The 23,251-nt window shown below is 38.1% G+C and overlaps 1 protein-coding gene across 1 annotated transcript; it reads right to left on the bottom strand.

Moving 5' to 3' along the window:
- Positions 1-161: 161 nt before the first annotated feature.
- On the bottom strand, positions 162-21,661 carry LOC149712081 (ATP-binding cassette sub-family C member 1-like). The gene is made up of 21 exons (XM_089860655.1): positions 21,300-21,661; positions 21,020-21,196; positions 20,749-20,862; positions 20,554-20,691; positions 20,354-20,491; positions 20,022-20,089; positions 19,623-19,925; positions 19,125-19,299; positions 18,810-19,064; positions 17,776-17,979; positions 17,292-17,438; positions 15,572-15,662; positions 14,742-15,112; positions 4,225-4,392; positions 3,690-3,865; positions 3,413-3,518; positions 2,779-3,303; positions 2,110-2,309; positions 1,848-1,974; positions 917-1,686; positions 162-839 (listed from the first exon to the last, which is right to left on the bottom strand). The coding sequence occupies exons 1-21, from the start codon at positions 21,342-21,344 to the stop codon at positions 728-730; spliced, it is 4,410 nt and encodes a 1,469-aa protein (XP_089716781.1). The 5' UTR covers positions 21,345-21,661; the 3' UTR covers positions 162-727.
- Positions 21,662-23,251: the final 1,590 nt, after the last annotated feature.

Below are 23,251 nucleotides of genomic sequence, written 5' to 3'. Positions count from 1 at the left end.
ATGATGAGAAGAATCAAGGTTTATTTTATTTTAGAGTTTTCCGAGACAGTGTAGGAGTCAGTCACGTCAGTCTACTCCGGTTTGCCGCCGTGTGTTATTAGTAGCGATGAGTTTAATTTACGAAACTTAGTGTTATGTTTATGTTACCAGTTTATTTAACTTATATTAATAAAAGTTTATTACGTTTAATTGCCGTTCCATCATTCCCATAATATTCCTACTGATTTGAAGCTTAATAAATTTAGACCGAGTGTAAGTAAAGTAAATCAGACTTTCATTCAGAAGGCTGGAACGGTTTCACAATGTTAAAGGGAGTATGAAACAAATCGAAAGTTAGATTAAGTTTTCATTAATTATTAAAAATTAATCAAACAGTTATTAAATTATTTTATTTCATATCGTTAACGTGAGTATAAAGCGACGTGTTTTTTTTTTTTCATAGCGTACGGAGTTTCGCAGCTTTAATGGGAATATAAAGCTTCTGGGCATAAGCCTTTATTGAAATGATTTATACTATTGGGTAGAAATAACAAACCGAATCTGGTCTATTAATATTGGGGTTAGTTAACAGGGAAGGGAACTTCATTACTTACATGAAATTTAATACCGCGACTGTATGACGTGCACTATTACCACTCTAATAATAATAATAACGAAGAGTGGTAGAGCTTTTTTGTTACACTGATAATGTATATAACACTGATTGTAAACGTTAAAAAAAAGGGATTTAGAATATGTTGGAATTTTTGGCCAAATCGTAGAACATTGATTGCTCACTCTTCAAGAGAGCATGTGGAGAGTCGAATTCCGCAATTCTACCCTGATCAAGAACCATCACCCTACGAAGAGGTAAAGGACAAAACGTTAGATAGTCAGCTTGACGCAATAAGCCTTTATGATTGGTAGATGTACTAACTTGTCGTAGTCCAAAATGGTGTTTATTCTGTGTGCGATGGTGATGATGGTAGAGTTGGCGAATTCCTTCTTGATGGTCTCTTGAATGAGATCATCGGTGTCCATGTCAACCGAGGCCGTCGCTTCGTCCAAGATGAGGATCTTCGTATTCCGCAACAAGGCACGAGCTAAGCAGACCAACTGACGCTGCCCCACACTCAGATTCTGTCCTCCTTCGGCCACGGGGTGATCCAGCCCCTGCTCGAGTGAGGCCACGAAGGGCTTCAGGTGCGAGTGTTCAAGAACGGCCCACAGTCGCTGGTCGTCTTGTTGACCGAAGGGATCCAGGTTGAGTCTGAGTGTGCCCGAGAAGAGAACGGGCTCTTGGGGGATGATTGTCAGCCGCGATCTCAAATCGGCCAAACCCAATCCCTTCACTTCCACTCCGTCTATGACGATCTGACCACGCACCCCCTCGATGAGGCGGAAGAGCGCCAGCGTCAGCGACGACTTTCCAGCGCCTGTCCGCCCCACCACTCCCACCTTTTCTCCGGCTTCGATCCTGACATCTATGTCCTTCAAGACCAAATCCAATCCTTCTCGGTATATGGTGCTGTAATCTTGGAATATGATTTGTCCTCGCTGAGGCCAATCAGATGGAGGTTGAGATTCTGGTTTCTCCCAATCGGCCTCAGACTCCAAACGACAGTATTCGTCGACTCTTTCTATAGAGATGATATTCGATTCCAATCCCGTAGTGGCAGCGATAAAGAGTTTCAGAAATTGCAGAAGCTGTGATTTCAATATATTAAATTAGTACTTAATTTGTAGAACATAACATCTGTTCCATGTGACCGAAAAGCCTGCACAATTTCTTTGCAGGATTCAGCAAAGATTTTAACTTGTAGAAAAGATTTTGATTTACTCTCTTCGACTTCATTGGTAGCGCTTACCCGATCAGAATTAGCCAATATCATTCCTACATCAGCCGTTGACAGAATCCCTTTGCTCAAAATGGTAAAAATTGCGGTGCAAAACATCAAGCAATTGCCCAATATATTGTAGCGTACTGTCAGCCATCTGGAAAAAAATTGCATTATATTGACTTGGAGATAACGAGTAGCAACATGGAATGTCCACTTTGCAACAACAGCGCATTTAAACCCTAAGTTATAAATGTAGTGTACATGCTACAAAATTTAGTGAATGAGATACCTTTTCGCCATATTCATCATATAATTAGCGGCATTGCATTCGTCTATCAGTTTCAGGAAGTGTTCTTCGAAGTTCTTTCCGGCGTCACACGCCCTGATGACAGTGCTACCAGCCACTGATCCTCCCACGTGCGAAAACAAGAAGGAATTTCTCAAGCTTGTTATCCGCTTGAATTGACGATTGCTCGACATCAAAAAACGCTGCAAAGATATGTTTAAACTTCGAGGATATATTATGAATTAATAACAGGAGTGGTTGTCAGCATGATGGGGTTAAGATGTGCGTGTCTTCTACAACATTTTGTAATAAAATATATTAGTGCCAAAACACTTATCCATATTTCAAAAATTAGTAACTATTTTTATTTAGCGGGGAAAGTGCTGGGTGGAGAAAACGCCGTGGTTTTAAGGGATTTTGTACGCTTGTTAAAATTTTCAAATTGTCCATAATAATCGCTGCTATTTATTATTTAAATAATTTATATTTTTCATTAGCCTTAGTTGAAGCGATGGAAGCTCCAACGGGCAATCAACCCCCATATTCAAAGCTGCATTCCTCACTCAGTTCGAATTGAGTGTGTTAACCACGACAATTATTGTTTTAGAGTGATACTGAGTAATTACATGAATGGTAATTACTTATGACAGGAGAATGAAATTTCGTTCATACCTGAAGTAAAATGTATCCAATAACAACAAAAATGCAGGGGACTATGAAAAATGGTAAAAATATTGCAATTCCTATCGGGAAAACAACTAAATAAATCAATCCTCTAGTGGTAAGTCTTAACGTTTCAGGTAATTGCTGATCGAGGTTATCGATATCTTGTGAAAAACGATTGAGTATCCTTCCAACAGGGGTTGTGTCGAAGAAGGACATGGGAGAACGAGATACGCTATCGAGCATATTCCCATGTAGGCAGTTAGCCGCTCGTAGACAGCGAAAGACGTTCATGATTATAATCTTAAATACCAATATGGCTTGGCATAGACCAAGAACGACTAAGACCGCTATACGGATTGCCTTTAAGTTTGGGTTGGCTTTAAAATCTTCTTTGGAGTCGGCGCACCAAAGAGACAGCCAGTACACTGACGAGAAACTTAAGACTGCGGCACCGATGGTTATTACTTCGATGATCGCAAACCAAGTTATGCCATAGGCTTTAAAATATTGCTTGTATTCTGATACGGATATCTGAAAATGCACAATAACATTATAAGCAGGTAAAATGTTAGTAAAGAGTTTTAGTTCTAAAGAAGCCAAGAAAAGTCGAAACTTAGCTTGTTTATTAAAGAATACATACATTTCCTTCCTTCAGCTTCTCTATAGTCATAAGTTTTGCCTCATCTTTATCCGAGTCTTTTTCTTGGGATGCAGGATAAAATCCCTCAACTTCCATTTTAGACATACTATAAAAATGGCATAATCAATATACATAAATTAGCAAAGCATGTTTAAATTCAATAGGTCCAATCTCTACAAACAATACACGCCAAATGGAGGTTGTCCACAAAGAAATTTGCATTTCTGCTACGTACGGGCCGTAGAAAATGTAAATGCATAGCCCTAAATATACTCACGATGGTTTTTCTTTATTCTCGTCGCTCATATGCTGCGCCAAATAATCCTTCGCCATTCCCTGACGACTCATGATTTCGTCATAGGTTCCCCTCTCGATGATTCGTCCTTCGTTCATGAAGAGGATTTCGTCCACTTCTCGGATGAAGCTCAAGTTGTGCGTCACCAAAACTCTCGTCTGTAAGAGATTGAATTGCTATTTCTCGAGCTAGAAAGGAACTACCAAATAATCAATTTTCAAAGGCGAGTAACTCAAATGGGTTTATCTGCCATAGCTAGAGTATCAGTATATTTTGTTAACTTTTCTGGCCGCTATTATTGAAGTTGCAATTATTTATATAAAACTCTATGCAGCTTAAATAAATATGTAAATACAAGATGTCAGCTGAAATTTTTTTACAGTAAAGACATTAATTACTTTCTGGTCCGATATATTCAACCACTTTCGGAATTCAATCGAAAGAACGCGTCGACACCCCACTTCGATTAATGCATGCCAAGCGCTTTTATAGAAGATATATGAGTAGCGTTATTTACTTTCTTTCGAAGTAATCCCTTAGGTCCGATGACTTCGTTGAAGAGATGTTTGGCCACGTGTGAGTCAACCGCCCCCAACGGGTCATCAAAGAGGTAAACATCGTCATCTCGATAAATTGCTCTGGCCAGGTTGACCCTTTGCTTCTGACCACCACTTAAATTGATACCCTATCATGTAAAATTAGTACAATAACATATTATTAACAGCCATCTATGGAACTATGAATACTATGAATTAAACATCGCTATGCCAGCGTCGTCAGGTTTATCGAGTACAGAGCAGTATATTTTATCAGTCTTTTTGAACAGCTTCCCGAGATATAAGGACTCATATGGAATGCGCTCATTGAGATTGCGTTCGATAACATCTAAGGTCCTATGCGCGACACCACTCATGATTAATAAGTTATCCAAGAAATTGATAGTATTTTCATGTTAAGCCGCACCGGATGGAAGGACTGCCAAATATTACTTGCTTTGAAATCTATTATGACATTTTTCATCACCTTTGGCTTTCCCCTCATATTATCACTCGCGTTCGATCTAAGGAGCCAAGGAGATTAGCCACCTCTCTCTGTTTTAAAACCCCACCCTCATTAAGTGGCAGTGTCATATTTGAGGGTAGAGTGGAAAATGAGAGGTCTTGTGGGATGAACAAATATTTTTCACTGCAAAACTTAGGCCATATGGCGGAAGAAAGAAAGTCGAAGGCTCCTTCTTGTCACGTGGAAACCTCGGTGCTTTCAGAAAACAGCTTCAGTTTCAGAAACCAGTTTCATCTTCGTGCCGAACGTTTCGCAAAGCAGATTATTTTTTTCATAATTTTCATCAATCACAGCAAGATTATCTTTGCGTGCCAACAGGCACTTACTCAAAATTACTTCATTTGCTTGAACTGCATTAATTACCTTTCCGTTCTGCGACTTTTATTTTATTTTCCTTTCTGTTATTTTTAATTATTCTAGCAGAGCGGTCGCTCTCTTAGATAAGACTTGATACCGCCTCTAATGCTAAAGGAGGGTTCTTTGATTGGCCGTAACGTTTTTCGTATTGTGTTTGCTGCTTTGAAATTTTGCCAGTGAACTAAAATTTGGACCCTTATTTTGTGGTTAAAATTTCAAAGAGATCCAACTAATAGTTTATTCTATAAAGAAAAAAGTTGTTAAGGGTGGTTTTAGAATCCATAAAATGAATCCGACATTTGGTGAAAGATACTATATTCTTCCATAGAGATAACATGGGATTTTTTTGAATAATGACCTTCTCTAGGAAGGCATATAAAGAAAACTATTCATTCGTTACGTTTGGGAACCATCTTAAATGAAAGATAACATTCCATAGAAGTGCCTTTCCTTAGTTTCATTAATATAAATTAAGTTTAAGTATTGATTTTTATCATTATTAACAAATACTTTGACGTTGTCTTGGGTATTAGAATTACGGCGTTTTACCACTGTTAGAGACACGCATTTTAGCCCTAATTTTTTATATTGGACTTACGGCGTTTTTGTCGTGATTCACGCCGTTAGAGGGATATTAAGCAAGAAAAACATGGCGTTTGAGCTCGCGTGCTTGTAGGTACTTGTGGGTACTAGTGGGTGCTTGTAGGTACTTGTGGGTACTATTGGGTGCTTGTAGGTACTTGTGGGTGCTTGTAGGTACTTGTGGGTGCTTGTAGGTACTTGTGGGTACTTGTAGGTACTTGTGGGTGCTTGTAGGTACTTGTGGGTGCTTGTGGGTACTTTTAGGTACTTGTGGGTACTTTTAGGTACTTGTGGGTGCTTGTAGGTACTTGTACTTGTGGGTACTTTTATGTACTTGTGGGTACTTTTATGTACTTGTGGGTGCTTTTAAGTACTTGTGGGTACTTTTAGGTACTTGTGGGTGCTTGTAGTTACTTGTGGGTGCTTGTAGGTACTTGTGGGTGCTTGTAGGTGCTTGTTGGTACTTGTGGGTGCTTGAAGGTACTTGTGGGTACTTGTAGGTACTTGTGGTTACTTGTAGGTACCTGTGGGTGCTTGTGGATACTTGTAGGTGCTTGTGGGTACTTGTGGGAGCTTGTGGGTACTTGTAGGTGCTTGTGGTTACTAGTGGGTTCTTGTAGGTGCTTGTACTTGTGGGTTCTTGTAGGTGCTTGTGGGTACTTGTAGGTGCTTGTGGGTACTTGTAGGTGCTTGTGGGTTCTTGTAGGTGCTTTTGGGTACTTGTAGGTGCTTTTGGGTGCTTGTGGGTAGTTGTAGGTGCTTGTGGGTACTTTTGGGTGCTTGTGGGTGCTTGTGGGTACTTGTAGGTGCTTGTGGGTTCTTGTGGGTACTTGTGGGTGCTTGTAGGTACTTGTGGGCTCTTGTGGGTACTTGTGGGTGCTTGTAGGTGCTTGTGGGTGCTTGTAGGTGCTTGTGGGTACTTGTAGGTGCTTTTGGGTGCTTGTGGGTACTTGTAGGTGCTTTTGGGTACTTGTGGGTACTTGTAGGTGCTTGTGGGTACTTGTAAGTGCTTGTGGGTACTTGTAGGTGCTTGTGGGTACTTGTAGGTGCTTGTGGGTACTTGTAGGTGCTTTTTGGTGCTTGTGGGTACTTGTAGGTGCTTGTGGGTACTTGTGGGTACTTTTAGGTGCTTGTGGGTACTTGTAGGTGCTTGTGGGTACTTGTGGGTACTTGTGGGTGCTTGTGGGTGCTTGTAGGTACTTGTGGGTGCTTGTAGGTACTTGTGGGTGCTTGTAGGTACTTGTGGGTCCTTGTGGGTACTTTTAGGTACTTGAGGGTACTTGTAGGTGCTTGTGGTTACTAGTGGGTTCTTGTAGGTGCTTGTAGGTACTTGTGGGTTCTCGTAGGTGCTTGTGGGTACTTGTAGCTGCTTGTGGGTACTTGTAGGTGCTTGTGGGTACTTGTAGGTGCTTTTGGGTACTTGTAGGTGCTTTTGGGTGCTTGTGGGTACTTGTAGGTGCTTGTGGGTGCTTGTGGGTACTTTTGGGTGCTTGTGGGTGCTTGTGGGTACTTGTAGGTGCTTGTGGGTTCTTGTGGGTACTTGTGGGTGCTTGTAGGTACTTGTGGGCTCTTGTGGGTACTTGTGGGTGCTTGTAGGTGCTTGTGGGTACTTGTAGGTGCTTTTGGGTGCCTGTGGGTACTTGTAGGTGCTTTTGGGTACTTGTGGGTACTTGTAGGTGCTTGTGGGTACTTGTAAGTGCTTGTGGGTACTTGTAGGTGCTTGTGGGTACTTGTAGGTGCTTGTGGGTACTTGTAGGTGCTTTTTGGTGCTTGTGGGTACTTGTAGGTGCTTGTGGGTACTTGTGGGTACTTTTAGGTGCTTGTGGGTACTTGTAGGTGCTTGTGGGTACTTGTGGGTGCTTGTGGGTACTTGTGGGTGCTTGTGGGTACTTGTGGGTACTTGTGGGTGCTTGTAGGTACTTGTGGATGCTTGTAGGTGCTTGTGGGTGTTTGAAGGTACTTGTGGGTGCTTGTAGGTAGTTGTGGGTACTTGTGGGTACTTTTGGGATCGTCTTTATGGAGTTTTAAGGATATCTGAATTTCATATTGGACTTATGACAATTTTGAGCTAAATGTCAAACGGTCACAAATCAACATTTTTAAAAATTTTGTAAAATTGTCAATTTGGTCCTATTTCTGGAATTTTTAGGGGGGCGCATCGCGTTTCAATAAATTATATTAAAAAATTGGATTATGTTAATTACAATAAGAATACAAACTTTTATTGATTTACGTTTTTTTTTGAAGTATCATTATAAATAAATGTCTGATTGAGCTAAGTTATGGTCCTCTTTATATATGTTTCTGCTTAGTGCAGATTTGAAAATGTAAAACAGTTTCTTAACATTCTTAATTAAAATGAAGACTGAAGGAACAGATATTAATCAAAAATGTCTTGATTAGAATCAAGACCTAAAAAGTATCGATAAGACTGAGGCTATCACTTGTCTGAAGGATCAGATATTAATTTTTCTTTTTAATTGAAACTTAAATGCATGCTTAAGAAAAAATAACGTTCCATTACCGTTTTCCTTTGAAATAAATTATTTTACTGGTAATCAATTTCAAATTTACTTATCTCGGCTTTTCGACCACAATTCTATTCCCCGAAAGCATTTTATCATTACATTAATTACTTTTGGGAGATAACGTGTCAAAACAACCTATAAAACAATAAAAATCTGTAATAGCGGTCTGTTTAGCCATGACAACAACCTTTAAAAGTTACAAGGACTATATAACCCTTTCGAGACTAACAGGACCTGAGCAAACTATAGCTTAACCTGCTATTAGTACGACCAGGGAGAATTCATGTAAACTGGAGTTGAAATTTCATCATGTGCGACCTGCGGCCCTGAAACTCTCCCATAGTACCAGTGTGTGTAGAACATAATTTTTTCGCTGTTATGTGCCAAAATCAATCTTTCTTGGTAGTGCCGCCTCCTCACTTGAAATTTTCATGATATATTAAGGTTTGAACGAACAAAATTCTAGATTACTATTTTTACTACCATGTCCCTCTGCTAACTTGAAGCAAACTTTTCTCTCTTTTTGCTGCTCATTACCGGTGCCATTCCCTTGACTTTCTGTTCGATATAACTACTATCATGAGATTATTTATTTCAAACCAAAATATAAAAAAATGGATTCTTTTTCCTTTTGTGCTACTTAGAATTTACAAATGTTTATAACGTTGTGCCTTGGCATATCAAATAGTCTCTAACCATTGTTAGAAACTAGAAATTGGGCAGTAACACTAATCATGCCCTGAACTATGAGAAAGAACAATACGACGGTTGACTAAAGTACACTTGATATTACATCATTTTGCAAAACCGCGAGTAAAAATCTTACTGTCCCTATTGAATTTGGCGCCATTGGTTTTAGAATAATTAAAATGTTCCACTGCGAAGCGGGCGGGTCATGAATGGGGATGTAACGTCTTTAGGAACCTTTTAAAACGCAAAACCATACACGTACTCTCCCAAAAGTAATTAATGTAATGATAAAATGTTTTCGGGGAATAAAATTGTGGTCGAAAAGCCGAGATAAGTAAATTTTTGAAATTGATTACCAGTAAAATAATTTATTTCAACGGAAAACGGTAATGGAACGTTGTTTTTTCTTAAGCATGCATTTAAGTTTCAATTAAAAAGAAAAATTAATATCTGATCCTTCAGACAAGTGATAGCCTCAGTCTTATCGATACTTTTTAGGTCTTGATTCTAATCAAGACATTTTTGATTAATTGAGACCTGAGGTGAAGTAAACTATTGGTTTTGATTTTCGTGTCTGTATTGAAGGGACATTGATGGTTCACGTTTAAATAATCAGGTTTAGATTTTATAATAAAAGAAAGCATCATGGTGACAATTATATCAGTGAAAGGGCTAATCGTAATCGGGTTATAGCTTCGGAGTTTTTATTGTTGTTATGGTGAGCATTAACTTTCAGTGCGTCTAACCACAAGTCAGCTTTTGTGATATTTAACGTTAATACTCATGTTGGCAAGTAGGACTGTTCACGAGCCGAGCTGAGCGAGCTTTTTAAAAGCTCGGCTCGGCTCGAGTCAAAAAAACGGCGGCTCGGCTCGACTCGAGCCGAGCTGGGTCTTGGCTCGGCTCTAGCTCGGCTCGGCTCGAAAATGATCGAGCCGAGCCGAGCTGGCTCGATTAATATATACATGTTTAAAAAAATTGCTACTACGAACGTGAACCTTGAGAACGACTATAAATGCCATCCCATGTTTAGAAATGTAGTGGTTCTGTAAAACCAGCTCTTTAAAATATGCTCAAGATTAGAGACGAGAGATTTTTCCCACGCTTTATTTCATGTAAAATTACAACGGAACGCTATTGGTGGAGAGAATAAAGACTAAAAGGAAAGCACTATATCAGTGACTAAGCTCGCGAGCCGGCTCGCGAGTCGTAGTGGCTCGATGCCTGTCGGCTCGGCTCGGCTCGACCATTAAAAAGCTCGCTCGTTAATTAATCGAGCCGCAAAAGTGGCGGCTCGGCTCGGCTCGAACTCGGCTCGCTCGTCACGAGCCCGAGCTGGCTCGAGCTCGTGAACAGTCCTATTGGCAAGAATATCGTTGAGGTGAAACGAGACATCGTGTTTATACTGTGAACCAGTTGTGAATGTGGCTATGAGAATATAGGGTTAACAGTTGAGGCGTAGACAATTAGGCCTTTTCAAACACATAAAGGTTATATCTCTCCAAAATTTATACACTTCATTTCCTGTTTTTTCCCCTATTTACTTATTTCCATGTGTCTAAGACATATCTTTATTGGATGTAAATGTCGTCTGCTTTACTGTATATTCGCTATGCTTGGAATACTGCTTTAATAATTCGTAAATTTTTACTTCAAAAAAGAGAAATTATTCTATATCTAGGTTAATAAGTTTGTAGTAGTAGTCGACCTCTTGACTCGGAGAGGTAATATTTTGGTTTTTCCAACTTGTTAGAAACTTTAAGTGGACAAAATGAATTGGCTGAAGTTCTGATATTCCAATTTCAACAAGAAAACATCTTAGTTTTTATTACAAATATTATATTTAAAATGTTTTTGACCTACTTCCAAATTTCATGAAAGCAAAAACCATAGATATAATTGTTTTGTTTATGCTCTAGAGTGGCTAATAGGCCTTTAGCGGATTATATAAAAAAGGACTTGGTTTGCCCAAGCCTCAAAAGCAAAACGATAAAGGCTCGTTTACATGTGCGCGAGAAATGGAAGAAGTCGAAGCGTAAAGCTGAGAGATGAGGCGTATTGGGCTTTGAGTTCCCTAGGCGTACCGTTTACAAACAAGCGAGAACTTTTCAAGTCGCGCTTGTTGCTCATAGATGAAGCGGGTGTTCCGAATAAGCTCCGATCTGCCGCGGTAGAATCTTCAGCTCGTGTTTGCTTCTCGCAAAGAGTCACGTGATTTTCCAAGAAAATAATATCCAAGGACCGAATATCGTTTGATATTTTTGCGTTTGTTTATCTCGCGAAATAGGCCTAGGCACCACCATTGAGAATGTCTTTAAAAGAACAAGATAAAATTTTTGAAATACGTGTAATCACTTTGCCTCATCCTTTCAAGCTCGACAATTAAATCCAAATTATTCTCAAGCGCAAGTAGAGAAGATATACGCACCTTGACAAATTATATCAAGTAACGTTCCAAAAGGCGAAAATAGCCATCTTTGTTTCTATTTCACCATATAGGATGTACCCAACAACGACGTTCCGTTATAATTTTCTGTTGTTTTTTGTTATAAATGTCGAATGTTTTTCAAAAGCAATAGTTTCTTTTTAAGCAGAAGTAAACTAACGACAGTCGACACCATTTTAGTTGTTTACTTTCGACTGAAAAACAACTCTGCAATCTAGGCTCATGCTACCGCCCAGCTCGTATGTAAACGAAGAAGCGGGTGGAGCAGCGGGAACAAAAGCTTTTGGCAGACGCGATTTTTTTTAGGCGCGAGAAAAAGATTCGACTTTCAACTTCTACTCTCCGCTTTAAGCTTTTTCTCGCTCACATGTAAACGAGCCTTAAGAGTTTTTTCCAGTCGACTGAAGCGCGGATATTTTATTTTTCTATATAATTTTAAAGACAATCTGTATTTTACTACTCTTTAATTCAATCTCCTGATTTTGCTGGTAATGGATTTATTTCCTATAAATTAATTGAAATAAATTATCTTATCTCAGATTTTTCAACAACAATTCCATTTTCGTAAAAATTTTATCATGAAAAATCTGAGATAAGTAATATTTTATTTCAATTAATTTATAGGAAATAAATCCATTACCAGTAAAATCAGGAGATTGAATTAAAGAGTAGTAAAATACAGATTGTCTTTAAAATTATATAGAAAAATAAAATATCCGCGCTTCAGTCAACTGGAAAAAACTCTTATCGTTTTGTTTTTTAGGCTTGGGCAAACCAAGTCCTTTTTTTATATAATACCTTTTGACCCTAGACATTTTACTAAGTTTTATATTTTCACACCAGCAATAACTATACAACACGATAGAAATTCCTAGAGCCAGCTCCCTTCCCCGCTTTAGTTCCCCTCGCTTGTCGTTCCTTTTATTTGCTACCAAAGAGCACGTGATGCGCGGCTGAGGTTCAAAGATCAAGTTCATTTGATCAGGGATAAGGGAGTTGAGATGGATTGGAAATGATGATGGGCGACCTGCGGCACCGTATCTCTCCCAATGTACCTCGCGCACGCCCCTACCCTTCGGTAGGCGATTGCTAAGTGCTGCCGCGTAGCGCCATTTTATTTGTATGAGAACTAGCTTCTATTTTTAAGATAGAGGGAGCGCCCTTTACAATTTCGTCCAGTACGAGTGACGTACGACCCTACCTAACCGCTGAGGATGCTGGGAGGACTACGGTGCCGTACGTGGGGGTACACAGGCAACGCTATAGGTATGGGGTTTCCACTCCATTCCTCTCTCCTTCAAGATTTGATCTTGGCTGAATCTTAAAATCGCTCTGCTTTCAGCATCAGCTTTGGGTTCCAGCTTGGAAAACCAGTTTCAGCCACAATGCGAAATGTGTTGAGTAAACTTATTTTTCAGCTCAGCTTATAGCGCGAACTATTCATCTCCTTTTTAGATACATACGATAGGCTCTTAGTTTGCCCCGGCCGTAATACTTGTAGTAGTAGTTGTTGTGGCCGGATTTTTCGCTTTCGTTATCGTTAGCTTTTTGCTTAAAAGGAACTCTATAGTAACTCAACCAACCCATAGGTGGAACTGAGCTCGGTCAGAGATTTTATTTTAGTTAAAATTTGTCGCAGCTGGGAACCCAACCCGGGTCGCTTACGCAGCAGTAAGACACTCTACCACTGTACCATTAGGACTTGATAGAAATTTCGGGTAATCTTCGTTTAGTTTATCTCTAAAGGATCGGGGATGAGGTGGAATCCTCTGAATTTTTTTTTTCTTTTTATTTACGCTCTAATTAAATTGATAACGATGTGGCTTTTATTGCAGCCCAACCCTTGGGTCAACATGTTTACTCCTCCCGGAAAAATTTAAAATAACCTATAGTTTTCTCACTTAAATTGTGTATCAAATCTAATGAGAATTGTGATAAGTGGACAAAGTTTGAAAGCCGGATGTGAATTCTAGAACTAAAATATCAGCGTTGAGTTTAAACCAGTTTTTTCGTCTTTATCAAACATTAAATAATCCAAAAGCTTACTTCTGCCATGCCTTTTTAAAATAATTTTTGGCTTTAAATTGACTAACTTTATCATGACATTTACCGCGCCTTCAGCAGACGATGGGGGAGGAGCTACGCCTCTAAAAAAAAAGAACGACTTATTTTTCAACCATCAAAGAAACAACGGGACCCCCTTAAGCCATTCCAGCCCCTTCATTCATTCCTGTTACATTTTATAACTTTATCCCCTCTTTTACTTTTAATGACTTTATCCCCTTTTTAGCCACATCGTATATTTACGATGAGGCTATTAGTTTGTCCCGCGAGCCTGTGGTGGTTGTGGTGGTTTTTCGCGATTTGGAATGTGGTCAGAGTTACCCAAAGAAATTGTTATGTCAGAGCTAACCGAAGAAATGGTTATTTTATGCCTTAGGCAGTATAAAATCTTTCGTTCGTCATGAAGGGAGGGAGAGTGAATGTGAGAGAATTGTGGTGAGGTGATATTTTTCGTTCGTGTATTTTAAAAGGATGGGGATTATAATAGTAAGTTTAAACATTGCATTTAATTGTACAGGTGAGGTTAAGCTTTGTGAATTGTGGTTTACGTTTGCTCGATATATTTAAAGTGAGTGAGAGAGAGAGAATTTTAGTATTGCCTTAATTTAAATTGGAGGTTTAATACTCCCTTTAAAATTCCTGCCACCCGTCAACAATAAGGGTTTCATGCTTTTTATCTCACTCCCCTATTTCAAAATTCAAAGAAATCGAGGGGAATTTTTAAAAGCAAAAGGAACTATATGCCGACGTTATATTTGGAAAAGTGGTGTTTATTATTAGAAGTTACGTCTATTTCTCCATAAATCGACAAGAGTTTTAAAAGAAGGTGCTAGCTTGGGGCCCCAGATATAACAATTATAACGTAAGTAAATTTATTGAAGTAAGGATTCGGGGGTTATAATTTTTGTTAGGGAATCGAGGGGCTATTCACTGTGATTATCTGTACTTCTTTTAATGGGTATTTCGATGTACCACTGTTAAGGGTTGCGCATTCTGGGGGTACTCACTCACGTTTTCCGTTCGTGTCACACTATAGTTATCACTGAAGTAAAAAAAATTCAGTAATCATTCCTGAACAGTAGCGCATCGAGGGGCTATTCACTCATTTCTGTACTCCTGTTAAGTATGGTACGATGTGGCTGCTATTACGAGCCCTTGGGTCATCTTGTTTATTATTAATCACTTTATCCCCTTTTTTATTATTATTAATGACTTCATCTCCTTTGACATCACTTCCGCGAAAAGAATATTTCGTTCAAAATTCAGTTCATTTCTCACAACATTTTTGATTTCAATGATACATACTCTTTCTCCAATCTCCGTTTCGTCGCGAGCGGGTAGCTGTTCGAGGTCTGGTTGAAGAGCGCATGCGCTTATCACACTGTTGTATCTTTCCATATCAATGTCGTCGACGAAAAATATATTCTGTCTGAGTGAGGTGTTCTGGATCCAGGGTTGTTGAGTGACGTATCCCACTTTCCCGGCCACTCTCACCTCCCCCTTCACCTTCTGCATCTCGGAAACTAGAGCGGACAAGAGCGAAGACTTGCCACTACCCACCGGACCCACCACGGCCACCAAAGAACCACGGGACACTTTCAAATTAATGTCTTTCAGAGATTCCGCTGCCGGCTCTTCCAGGTTCCAATTAAATGTTCCGTTCTTAATCTCAATTGCTGAAATTTCCATAAAAAATTATTTATTTTAACATTGGCCAAAATTGATAAATTGTAACAGGCTAGTTCAAAAATATCTGTAAACATTTTAAAGCGACTTCAGGCCTTAATTGCATTTTGAAAACATTTTGATTGGTTTATTTTAGATTAAATAAATCTGATAAATGAGATAGTGAGTCTTCGTGAGGTTTCTTTCTAAAATTGGTTATTGCGCTTAACCCGTGGTATAAAGCTTCTAAGGGAATAAGACTACTGATTCTACAAAGACGTATCATTATTGGTGGGTTAAGTTCTGAAGAAGTTACTTCAGTTGTCTCTTTTTCCACTCTCAAGTTCGCGCTTCTACATTTTAACCACAAATAATTTTAAGCGTAAATTCATCTGCTTGTGTAGGACTAGTCACTGGAAATAATAAGCTACCTACCTCACTTTTTTTAAGTCCCTAATAAAATATCATACCAAATTGGGCGTCACTAGTCATCTGTTCCACGTAATGCTTGGTTTCTCCGCGACTCAACAAGTTTGCAATTCTTCTAATCGAAACATGTGCCTGTAAAACAAGTTGGGAAACCAAAATTAGCCTCTCCGAGTCGAGACGCAATTTCGAGGTTTTTCTCAAATAATTAAACAAATATAATTGATGTTAATTATATTAATCGTCATTAATTTACCTTAATTCTAGTTAAATAGTTTTAAGAAACTTTTTTCCTAAAATCATTTAAAACGTAGCTATTGTTGACGTTTGAATTAAAGCGTACGCCTCTTTAACAATTTTGGAAATTTAGGGTATATAAGGCGATCGATTCACAATATTGTGAATCACCAGTACAGTATTCATGTTTTCTAACTCGCTTAGGTAATATTCGAGATGGCCCAACTGTTGAGGTACATTGTAGGGTCATGGGATGTTATTAACGACAACTATAAATAACAGCAACCCAGAATTACGCATAGTGCCCTTTCCGTATGAAAATTAATCGCTCATTCTAGCTACCTTGCCAGTATTCCCCATCCACATCGCTAACCCCAAAAACCGGAGTAAAGAGAAAATATTTTGAGTGAAACGCTTTTCAATAAATCCGCTACGATACACCCATCCGTCAAATTACACCTAAACTTGAGGGTTGCCGCAATCTAACCCGGTGAATACTTTGACGATGCCAATCATTTCTTGCACAATACTTCCAAGAACCGGAAGAGGATCTTTCCTTAACTAGATAACTTAACCACACCTAGCAAAAATTTGGACCAAAAACCACCAAATCGTTTAAATGATTTAGAAATCAAGAGAACTTAAGCTATTTGACTATAGGAAAAAAATTTGAGTCAACTTATATTACCCCCATAGAACATAAAACCATTAGATTGAACTCCCATCCATTTGCATTCCCAGTCGACAGGAAATCCATTAGAAAGAAGAATCCCAATGGACAGATATCCCATAAGAATGAACTTTAACTATGGACAGTAATCCTTTTAAGACGAAACATCCCAATGACAGAAAATCATCCGGACGAAGCGTCCAAAAAGACTGAAACCCGATTTGCTGTAAAGCGTTTTATTTGGGATTTCGAATCACAGTAGTACGTACCGTTCCAATTCAGAGACTCTATTCAAACCCAAAAGTATCGTAATTTTCTTAATTAAGCTAGTTTGTCTAACAAAAACAAGTTAGATTCACCTAACATAAAGACAAGCTAAGCTTGGTTTGAAATAAATAATATACAAAATGATGCGCCATTGAATGATAATTTTCAAATGTATTTTAGTCAACTCGCATTCGCGTCAACTTAATTACTAGCAAGTTGCCAACTTTAAAAATATTCGACCTAAGAATAGTATCACCTTTAACTAATTATTAGCCCTAAAAATAGTTGTCACCGTTTCCAAATGATAATAGGACTTTGTGAATTAATTTTTCCCTTGACAGTTCAATGTGATTCACCTTCGATGAAGATAAAGTTTATTTTAAAGCATTGTGTTCAAGGGGAATTTAATTTCAATTTATTGGGAAAGTGCAACTTTTGTAATTTTGTTCAATGGGACATTTTTCTTTTTTATTTCTGTCGAATGCGATTTCAACCCTAATTGGTTCTGTCCAATGGGACGCGAAGATTATGTTTAATATAAGAAGTAAATATTAGATTTATCTTTCGTCCCTGCCTGACACAGTACTCACCAAAACTAGTGTATTTACTAAGTCTGGAAAGATATGCATTGACGTCGCTAATAATCGTACCAACTGAAAGGATACGAAAGCCTTCCTCGAGGTGAGAACGTTATCATCGTCAATTAATACGTACATGGCGAAACACGGTAAAGTAATCTGAAAATTTAGAAACTATCTGTTAGAACGTTAAGTAAATAGTAATAAGAAGGTCATATTGTATGTAAGCCCGAAAGTTAATTAGTTTAATTGAAAGATATGACCACCAACAGCTTCAACCCGAGTTTTTATTCCATCGCTGGAATATGGCGTTATATCGCGCCTTTCTTAAGCTGTCGATAGCATAGAGATTTCAGGGACATCTGAGTTTGAGTGAGAATGCTGGGAGAAGAAACAAATACGGAACTGAAATCTCTACATCTCTAGCAGTGAGATCACTGCTCTATGTATTCCTGATTAAATTGATCTTCTTCTTGTTAATTTTTTAAGTTCGTACCAAAACCGGTAAGAGAGCCGACATAAACATATTTATTCCATGGAAGAGGCCTTGTTTCTTCAAGACTGCGATTTCTTTTTTCCTGATTTCAAGAACGATTCTCTGGAATGATCTCTCCCAGGCGTACAACTTCAAGACGCGGATTCCGTTCAAGATTTCACTCATCATTTTCATTCTGCTGTCCTTCAGCTTCATCAGCTCAGTCTAATAAATGAAAGATTTAAAGAAACCATGGCTTAAATACTTGGCGATTCAGCGACCCAGTGGTGTAGTGGATAAGCCGTTAGATTGAGGCGTGGTGGGTTCGAATGTCTAAAGGTATATTAACAAATTAGGAGTAAAAAATGGCTAATTTCTTTCGTAATCGTTCATTGTCATTAATTTCAAGCGAAACAAAAGCTTTAAATTATAATAGTAAGTGATTAGCGTAAATGATGAAGGAAATTCACAAATACGAAGACATTGCTGTTTTGGAATTTTCAATTTCAGACGTCATTAACGTTTAATTTTACGGTCATTTTGGGTTGAGTTAGGCAAGACTACATTGTACTGCCAGTCGGTTAAGATATGTTAAATTTAATCCCCGTCATATTTGGATTTACGTGTCATTCGCGTAATAGGGAGGGTCTCGTATCAATGTAAAATTAGGTTAGATATATTATGTATGTTTCATAATTGAGATAGACCTTAAAATAGGAGAAAAATCCTCTAATATTGCTTTTGCCACCCTTTAAGTATAAGGGTTATATTTTTAAACATTTGTGGTAAATACATTTTATTTTGATATTGTCCGGGGGCTATTTGTACCACATGAGATGGGATTCAGCCAATTTTTCGCTCTGGAAGAATTAAGTAGTACATTCAAACGCGGGAGGAAAGAATGACTTCCATCTTTTGTTTTCCTATGGCTATATTTTTGAAATATATTGTTATAAATCGCTCTTAACATATCATTGATGCGTTCTACATGAAAATGTTACTAATTTATGCATGAAATTTCGATTACTGTGATGTTTTAGATGAATAACATTTACCTGCAATTCTTTGTATTTCTTGGTGGTGAGATAATTTAATGGAAGAAGAACGATGATAGGTACGATGCCAGCAAAGGCTGAATAGCCCAGTTCTTGATACATGAAGACGAAACAGAGTACTGTTTGTACCGGGACCGACCACAAAAGGCCCAGTTGCGGCGATAGAACTGGGAATCTGTTCGTGTCGACGTACATCGTGTTCAGTATTTCGCCCATTGTCAAGTCACGCCGATCGCTACTCGACAAGCGAAATGTCTGCTTCGACGAATCTCATTAATGAACTTTTCTTTCACTATCACAATCGAATTAGCTTACTTTTTTGTACAGAACGTGCATTGTGGCGGATTTGAGTCTCAGTCCAAGTTTGGTGTGGAAAATGGCGCTGCCTTCTTGCAAAAGTGATTGAATAAGACTGGCCACACCGTAAAGGCAAACGTAGAAAATCCCCTTCCATACAGGATCTTCGCTCGTCGAGTAATCAATGATGGAACTGAAAACATAAATAAGTAAATTGGTTAGGCTTAACTATTTTCAAAGTTTATTTAATTTATTACAACGTAACCAACCACCTGTAATCTCAATTTCTGTAAGAATAAGTTTAAACGAATATTCAGAGGATGGAAAATATTACACTAAACTCAACTGACCCACAGAAAATATTATGGCAAAGAAACAACTGGCAGCAACAAAGTAACTTAATTTCACTCTAACCTCGTTGCATAATTGTTTTTGTTATTATGTTATATTCTTGATTTCCCATAGATAATCACTTATGATGTTATGACGTTTATTATATGGCTAATAATAGTTTACCCTGTTAAAAGGGCAGGACCGATAGACACTACATCGGATAGAAGTTGTAAGACCACTCCAGCAATCAAGCAAGGCCCAACTGTTCTCAACAAGGGCATAGTGATTGACTTGCTGTGACATTTTGTTCTGTTTAGTTCTTCCGAAAGAATTTCCATTTCCATTTCACCGCCGTCCCTTTTGGCCATAGGTTGGGGCTTCAAATGTTTTTCGAAAACACGCGAGACAGTCAGCGCCCTTTCCGACTCATCCAAGTCGTACACATCCGATGGCTGCAGATTTTGCTTCCAACCTTTCCACAAGGAGCTAACGGGTTCGTTTAAATTTTAAAAGAAAAACTTGAAAATTAGCGCTGTAATAACTTCTTCTAATATAAAAATTTAATAACGAGAAAAGATTTACCTGGTAAGCCATGAATGAACCACGCGTGAACAAAAAGATGCATCATCTTCCTTTGATTTCTTATTGTTCTAAAATAACCATATTTTTGGTTAAAAAACTAAGATAGAAAAATTTAGTTTATATTTTCATCTTCCCTTGATTTCTTAATGTTTGCAAATAAACAACTTTTTGTTAAAGAATTTTAAGGGCAAAATTAAGTTTATGCACCTGAAACCTTTCTAAAAGCTAAATATAGAACATCAAGACCGAAAGAAAAAAACACTAAAGCTTCTAGTGACCAGTGTTCAACTTATATTACATACATGACTATTAAGGAAAATATGAAGTATTACCACTTTGACTTCGATTGCGTAACTATGTTTTTCGTACTGCGGAAAGGTGTCACTCAGTGTGTGTAATACGAGTGTAACTACCACTAAAGGGTAAATTACCGACTGAATTACCAGCCCGAAGTAGTCTTCTTTGTCGTTCTGAAATATTACGTGTTTTTATCTTGCCATAATATTAATATAAAACGAAAAGCACCTCTTACTTTTAAGTAATATTTCTTAATGGAGGATCTAAATGTGATAGTTTGAGTTAGTGTTAAGAGGAACCAAAACATTGTCAGGATTCCGGACAACACCGTGCCACCTCCTCTGCCGTAAATTATGAGGAATAACGCCAAGATCTGCAACACGCGAGTTCATCAAAACGGTAGATACGAATTATTTTTAAGTTGACTTACGTAAGTTCCAAATTGAAGAACGACTGCCAAATTGTCAACGACTTCAAAATCCCCGAAGTATATTTGTTTACTAAATTGTAAGACACTAATTGCGGCCAGTAACAAAACCAAAAACTGAAAATACAAAACAAAACCTACGTTTTAGGGACTTTAGGACATTCGCCTCTAAAATATTTCCCGAGAAAAGGGATAATGAGTGCCAAGAACGCGGTCATCCTGTACTGTGTATTTTGTGCCGTACACCGATGATCCTCGCTCAATAAGGACTTACACATTTCGTAATAGAAAGGTGAGAACGACAGACGCTTCGTAGCTCCGACTTGGCGATCAACGCAACTTCCAATGGTAGGAACAACCAAAGTGTCGCGCATGGCACCCAGACCAAGATGGTCTTTTGAAAACAAGGAGTGAAGTCCGGATCATCCGTGTGCCATGTCAAATTTGCGTCCTTTCAAATACACTCTCTTTAGCTCTCGAAAACTCGAAATATTCGTACTCTATTTTAAAACTATTAAATTATGGCCCTAGTAAATAAACATAACGTAACATACCCAAAAAGGTGAATTACAAAAGTCATCCAATATGAAGGAACTCATTTTGAAATGAATAACATTAACTTTGAGCTATTCGTTTCACAGACTAGTCTAACTAAGGCTTTCAACGTTTCCCAGTAATCCGTTCTGGTGTTGTTTTGAAACCCTACATTTAAAGACCTTGATCGAGCCTCGCACGTCTACATTAGAACTGAATATCAAAATAGTGAATTTCATGCGATGGAATCGTGCTTTTATGAACTGTATATTTTATCCTTATAAAAATCTTACCACCGCTGATTACAGACTATTTCTAGAGCTCAATATATCTTATAAAAGATAGTGTACTCCTTAAATGAATAGAAGAATTGATTGAAAATTTGACGTCACATACGATAGGTCTATCTCAAATTGCAAAGAAGAAAATCATGTCAAGGCTATAATGAACATTTAGCTCTTCTATAAACAAATCCGAGGCAGGGAAGATAATCAGTCCTGGATTAAACAATGGGCATATCTCGAGGTGACTTATACCTTGCCCGTGTGAGACTTTGGGTAGCCCTTTTCTACGTTACTCCATCGGGAGCCTTCTGCGGACAAAGGCTAATTTACTACTTATCAGATAGCCTTTCTTCCTAGAATAGCAAGACTTATTTTTGCCATAAAATATATGGGACTAAGATGTATAGTAGGAACTTTCAGAAATTTTATTTTGAGTAACTGCTTATTAATTATAATAAGTTAAGTTTTCACCAGAAGTAAATCAACTGAAGTTGGGAAGATTATTTTATGCGGACAAGGCCTTAAAACGGTAAAGAGAATATAATACAAAAATAAATTTATTTTATAGGGTTAAAGCTTCATAGAGTTAAAGGGAGTATAAAGTAAATCTGACTGTTTCATAATGGGAAAGGCAGTATGAACCAAAACGAATGTTTAATTATTTTTAATTTTTTTTGGCTTATAAAATATTAATCAAATAGTTTAGTTTTTAAATTACTGTAGGGCGGTTGCGTATTCTTAAAGGGAATATAAAGCTTCTAGTTATTGAAATGACTTTTTTATGTTTCTATGGCGGACTCATACTCGGGACTTCAAATTATATCCATGTGCCACGAGGCCCATAAACTCAACTGCGCTTTTCGTGAAGAAAGTTATTTGATGCAGTGACTGTGTAAAGGAAATAGTACAATCCTCTTTAATAATTGTTTTGAAAATGGCTTAAGTGTACTTGTATCAACAATCAGACGATGTCTCTCATAATTTTTACTATTTATATAAATGTTTCGATTATTCAAGGTGTTTTTGACAAGCATGTCATCAATTAAAGGGTGTGTTCTTTGGGTCAAACTGAGTGAAAAGTGTCAAAGAACATGGGGTCTACAACGCTTCGTTGACCCCGAAACCGTGAAAAATGTCACAAATATGGAGTAAGACATATCAGCTTGCTCATCTTGTTTAGACAATTCCAATACCCTCCCATCTTAGAATTCTAATGAACCATTTTCTAGCAGAAGCGTATTTTCGAAGGTAGAAGTGTGCAAGGACTGGTCAATAAAAGTTGAATCAAAGTGACAAACATAGAAGAGTTTCCAGTTAATGTATCATTTATTCGTACATGTACAAAGTTACTAGCAGTTTTAGAGGTATTGTTCAAAATGCCCACCATTAGCATTAATGCAAACATGTGCCCGTCTAACGAACGATTCTTCGACATGCTTAATTACCAGCAGTCGGTAATCTAGCTTATTTACCAGCAGTGGGTAGTCTAGCTTAACTACCAGCTATCGGTAATCTAGCTTAATTACCAATAGTCGGTAGTCTAGCTTTATTAACAGCAGTCGGTAGTCTAGCTTTATTACCAGCAGTCGGTAATCTAGCTTTATTACCAGCAGTCGGTAATCTAGCTTTATTACCAGCAGTCGGTAATCTAGCTTAACTGCCAGCCGACGGTAATCTAGCTTAACTGC

This window comes from Phalangium opilio, unplaced genomic scaffold, assembly GCF_054372755.1.
Source record: "Phalangium opilio isolate 3A_F unplaced genomic scaffold, DU_Popi_V2 ptg000011l_1, whole genome shotgun sequence".
NCBI lineage: Eukaryota > Metazoa > Arthropoda > Arachnida > Opiliones > Phalangiidae > Phalangium > Phalangium opilio.
The sequence above is the reverse complement of the archived record's forward strand: the minus strand, read 5'-3'. Positions and strand labels throughout refer to the sequence as shown.

What these genes read in the sequence shown, in the direction of transcription:
- LOC149712081 (XM_089860655.1), bottom strand. Translation starts at nt 21,344, where the DNA reads ATGAGTTCCTTCATATTGGATGACTTTTGTAATTCACCTTTTTGG. An exon ending in TTTGTAATTCACCTTTTTGG is followed by an intron (nt 21,197 to 21,299) that starts GTATGTTACGTT and finishes TGTATTTGAAAG; the next exon opens with GACGCAAATTTGACATGGCA. An exon ending in TTAAGAAATATTACTTAAAA is followed by an intron (nt 20,492 to 20,553) that starts GTAAGAGGTGCT and finishes GTAATATTTCAG; the next exon opens with AACGACAAAGAAGACTACTT.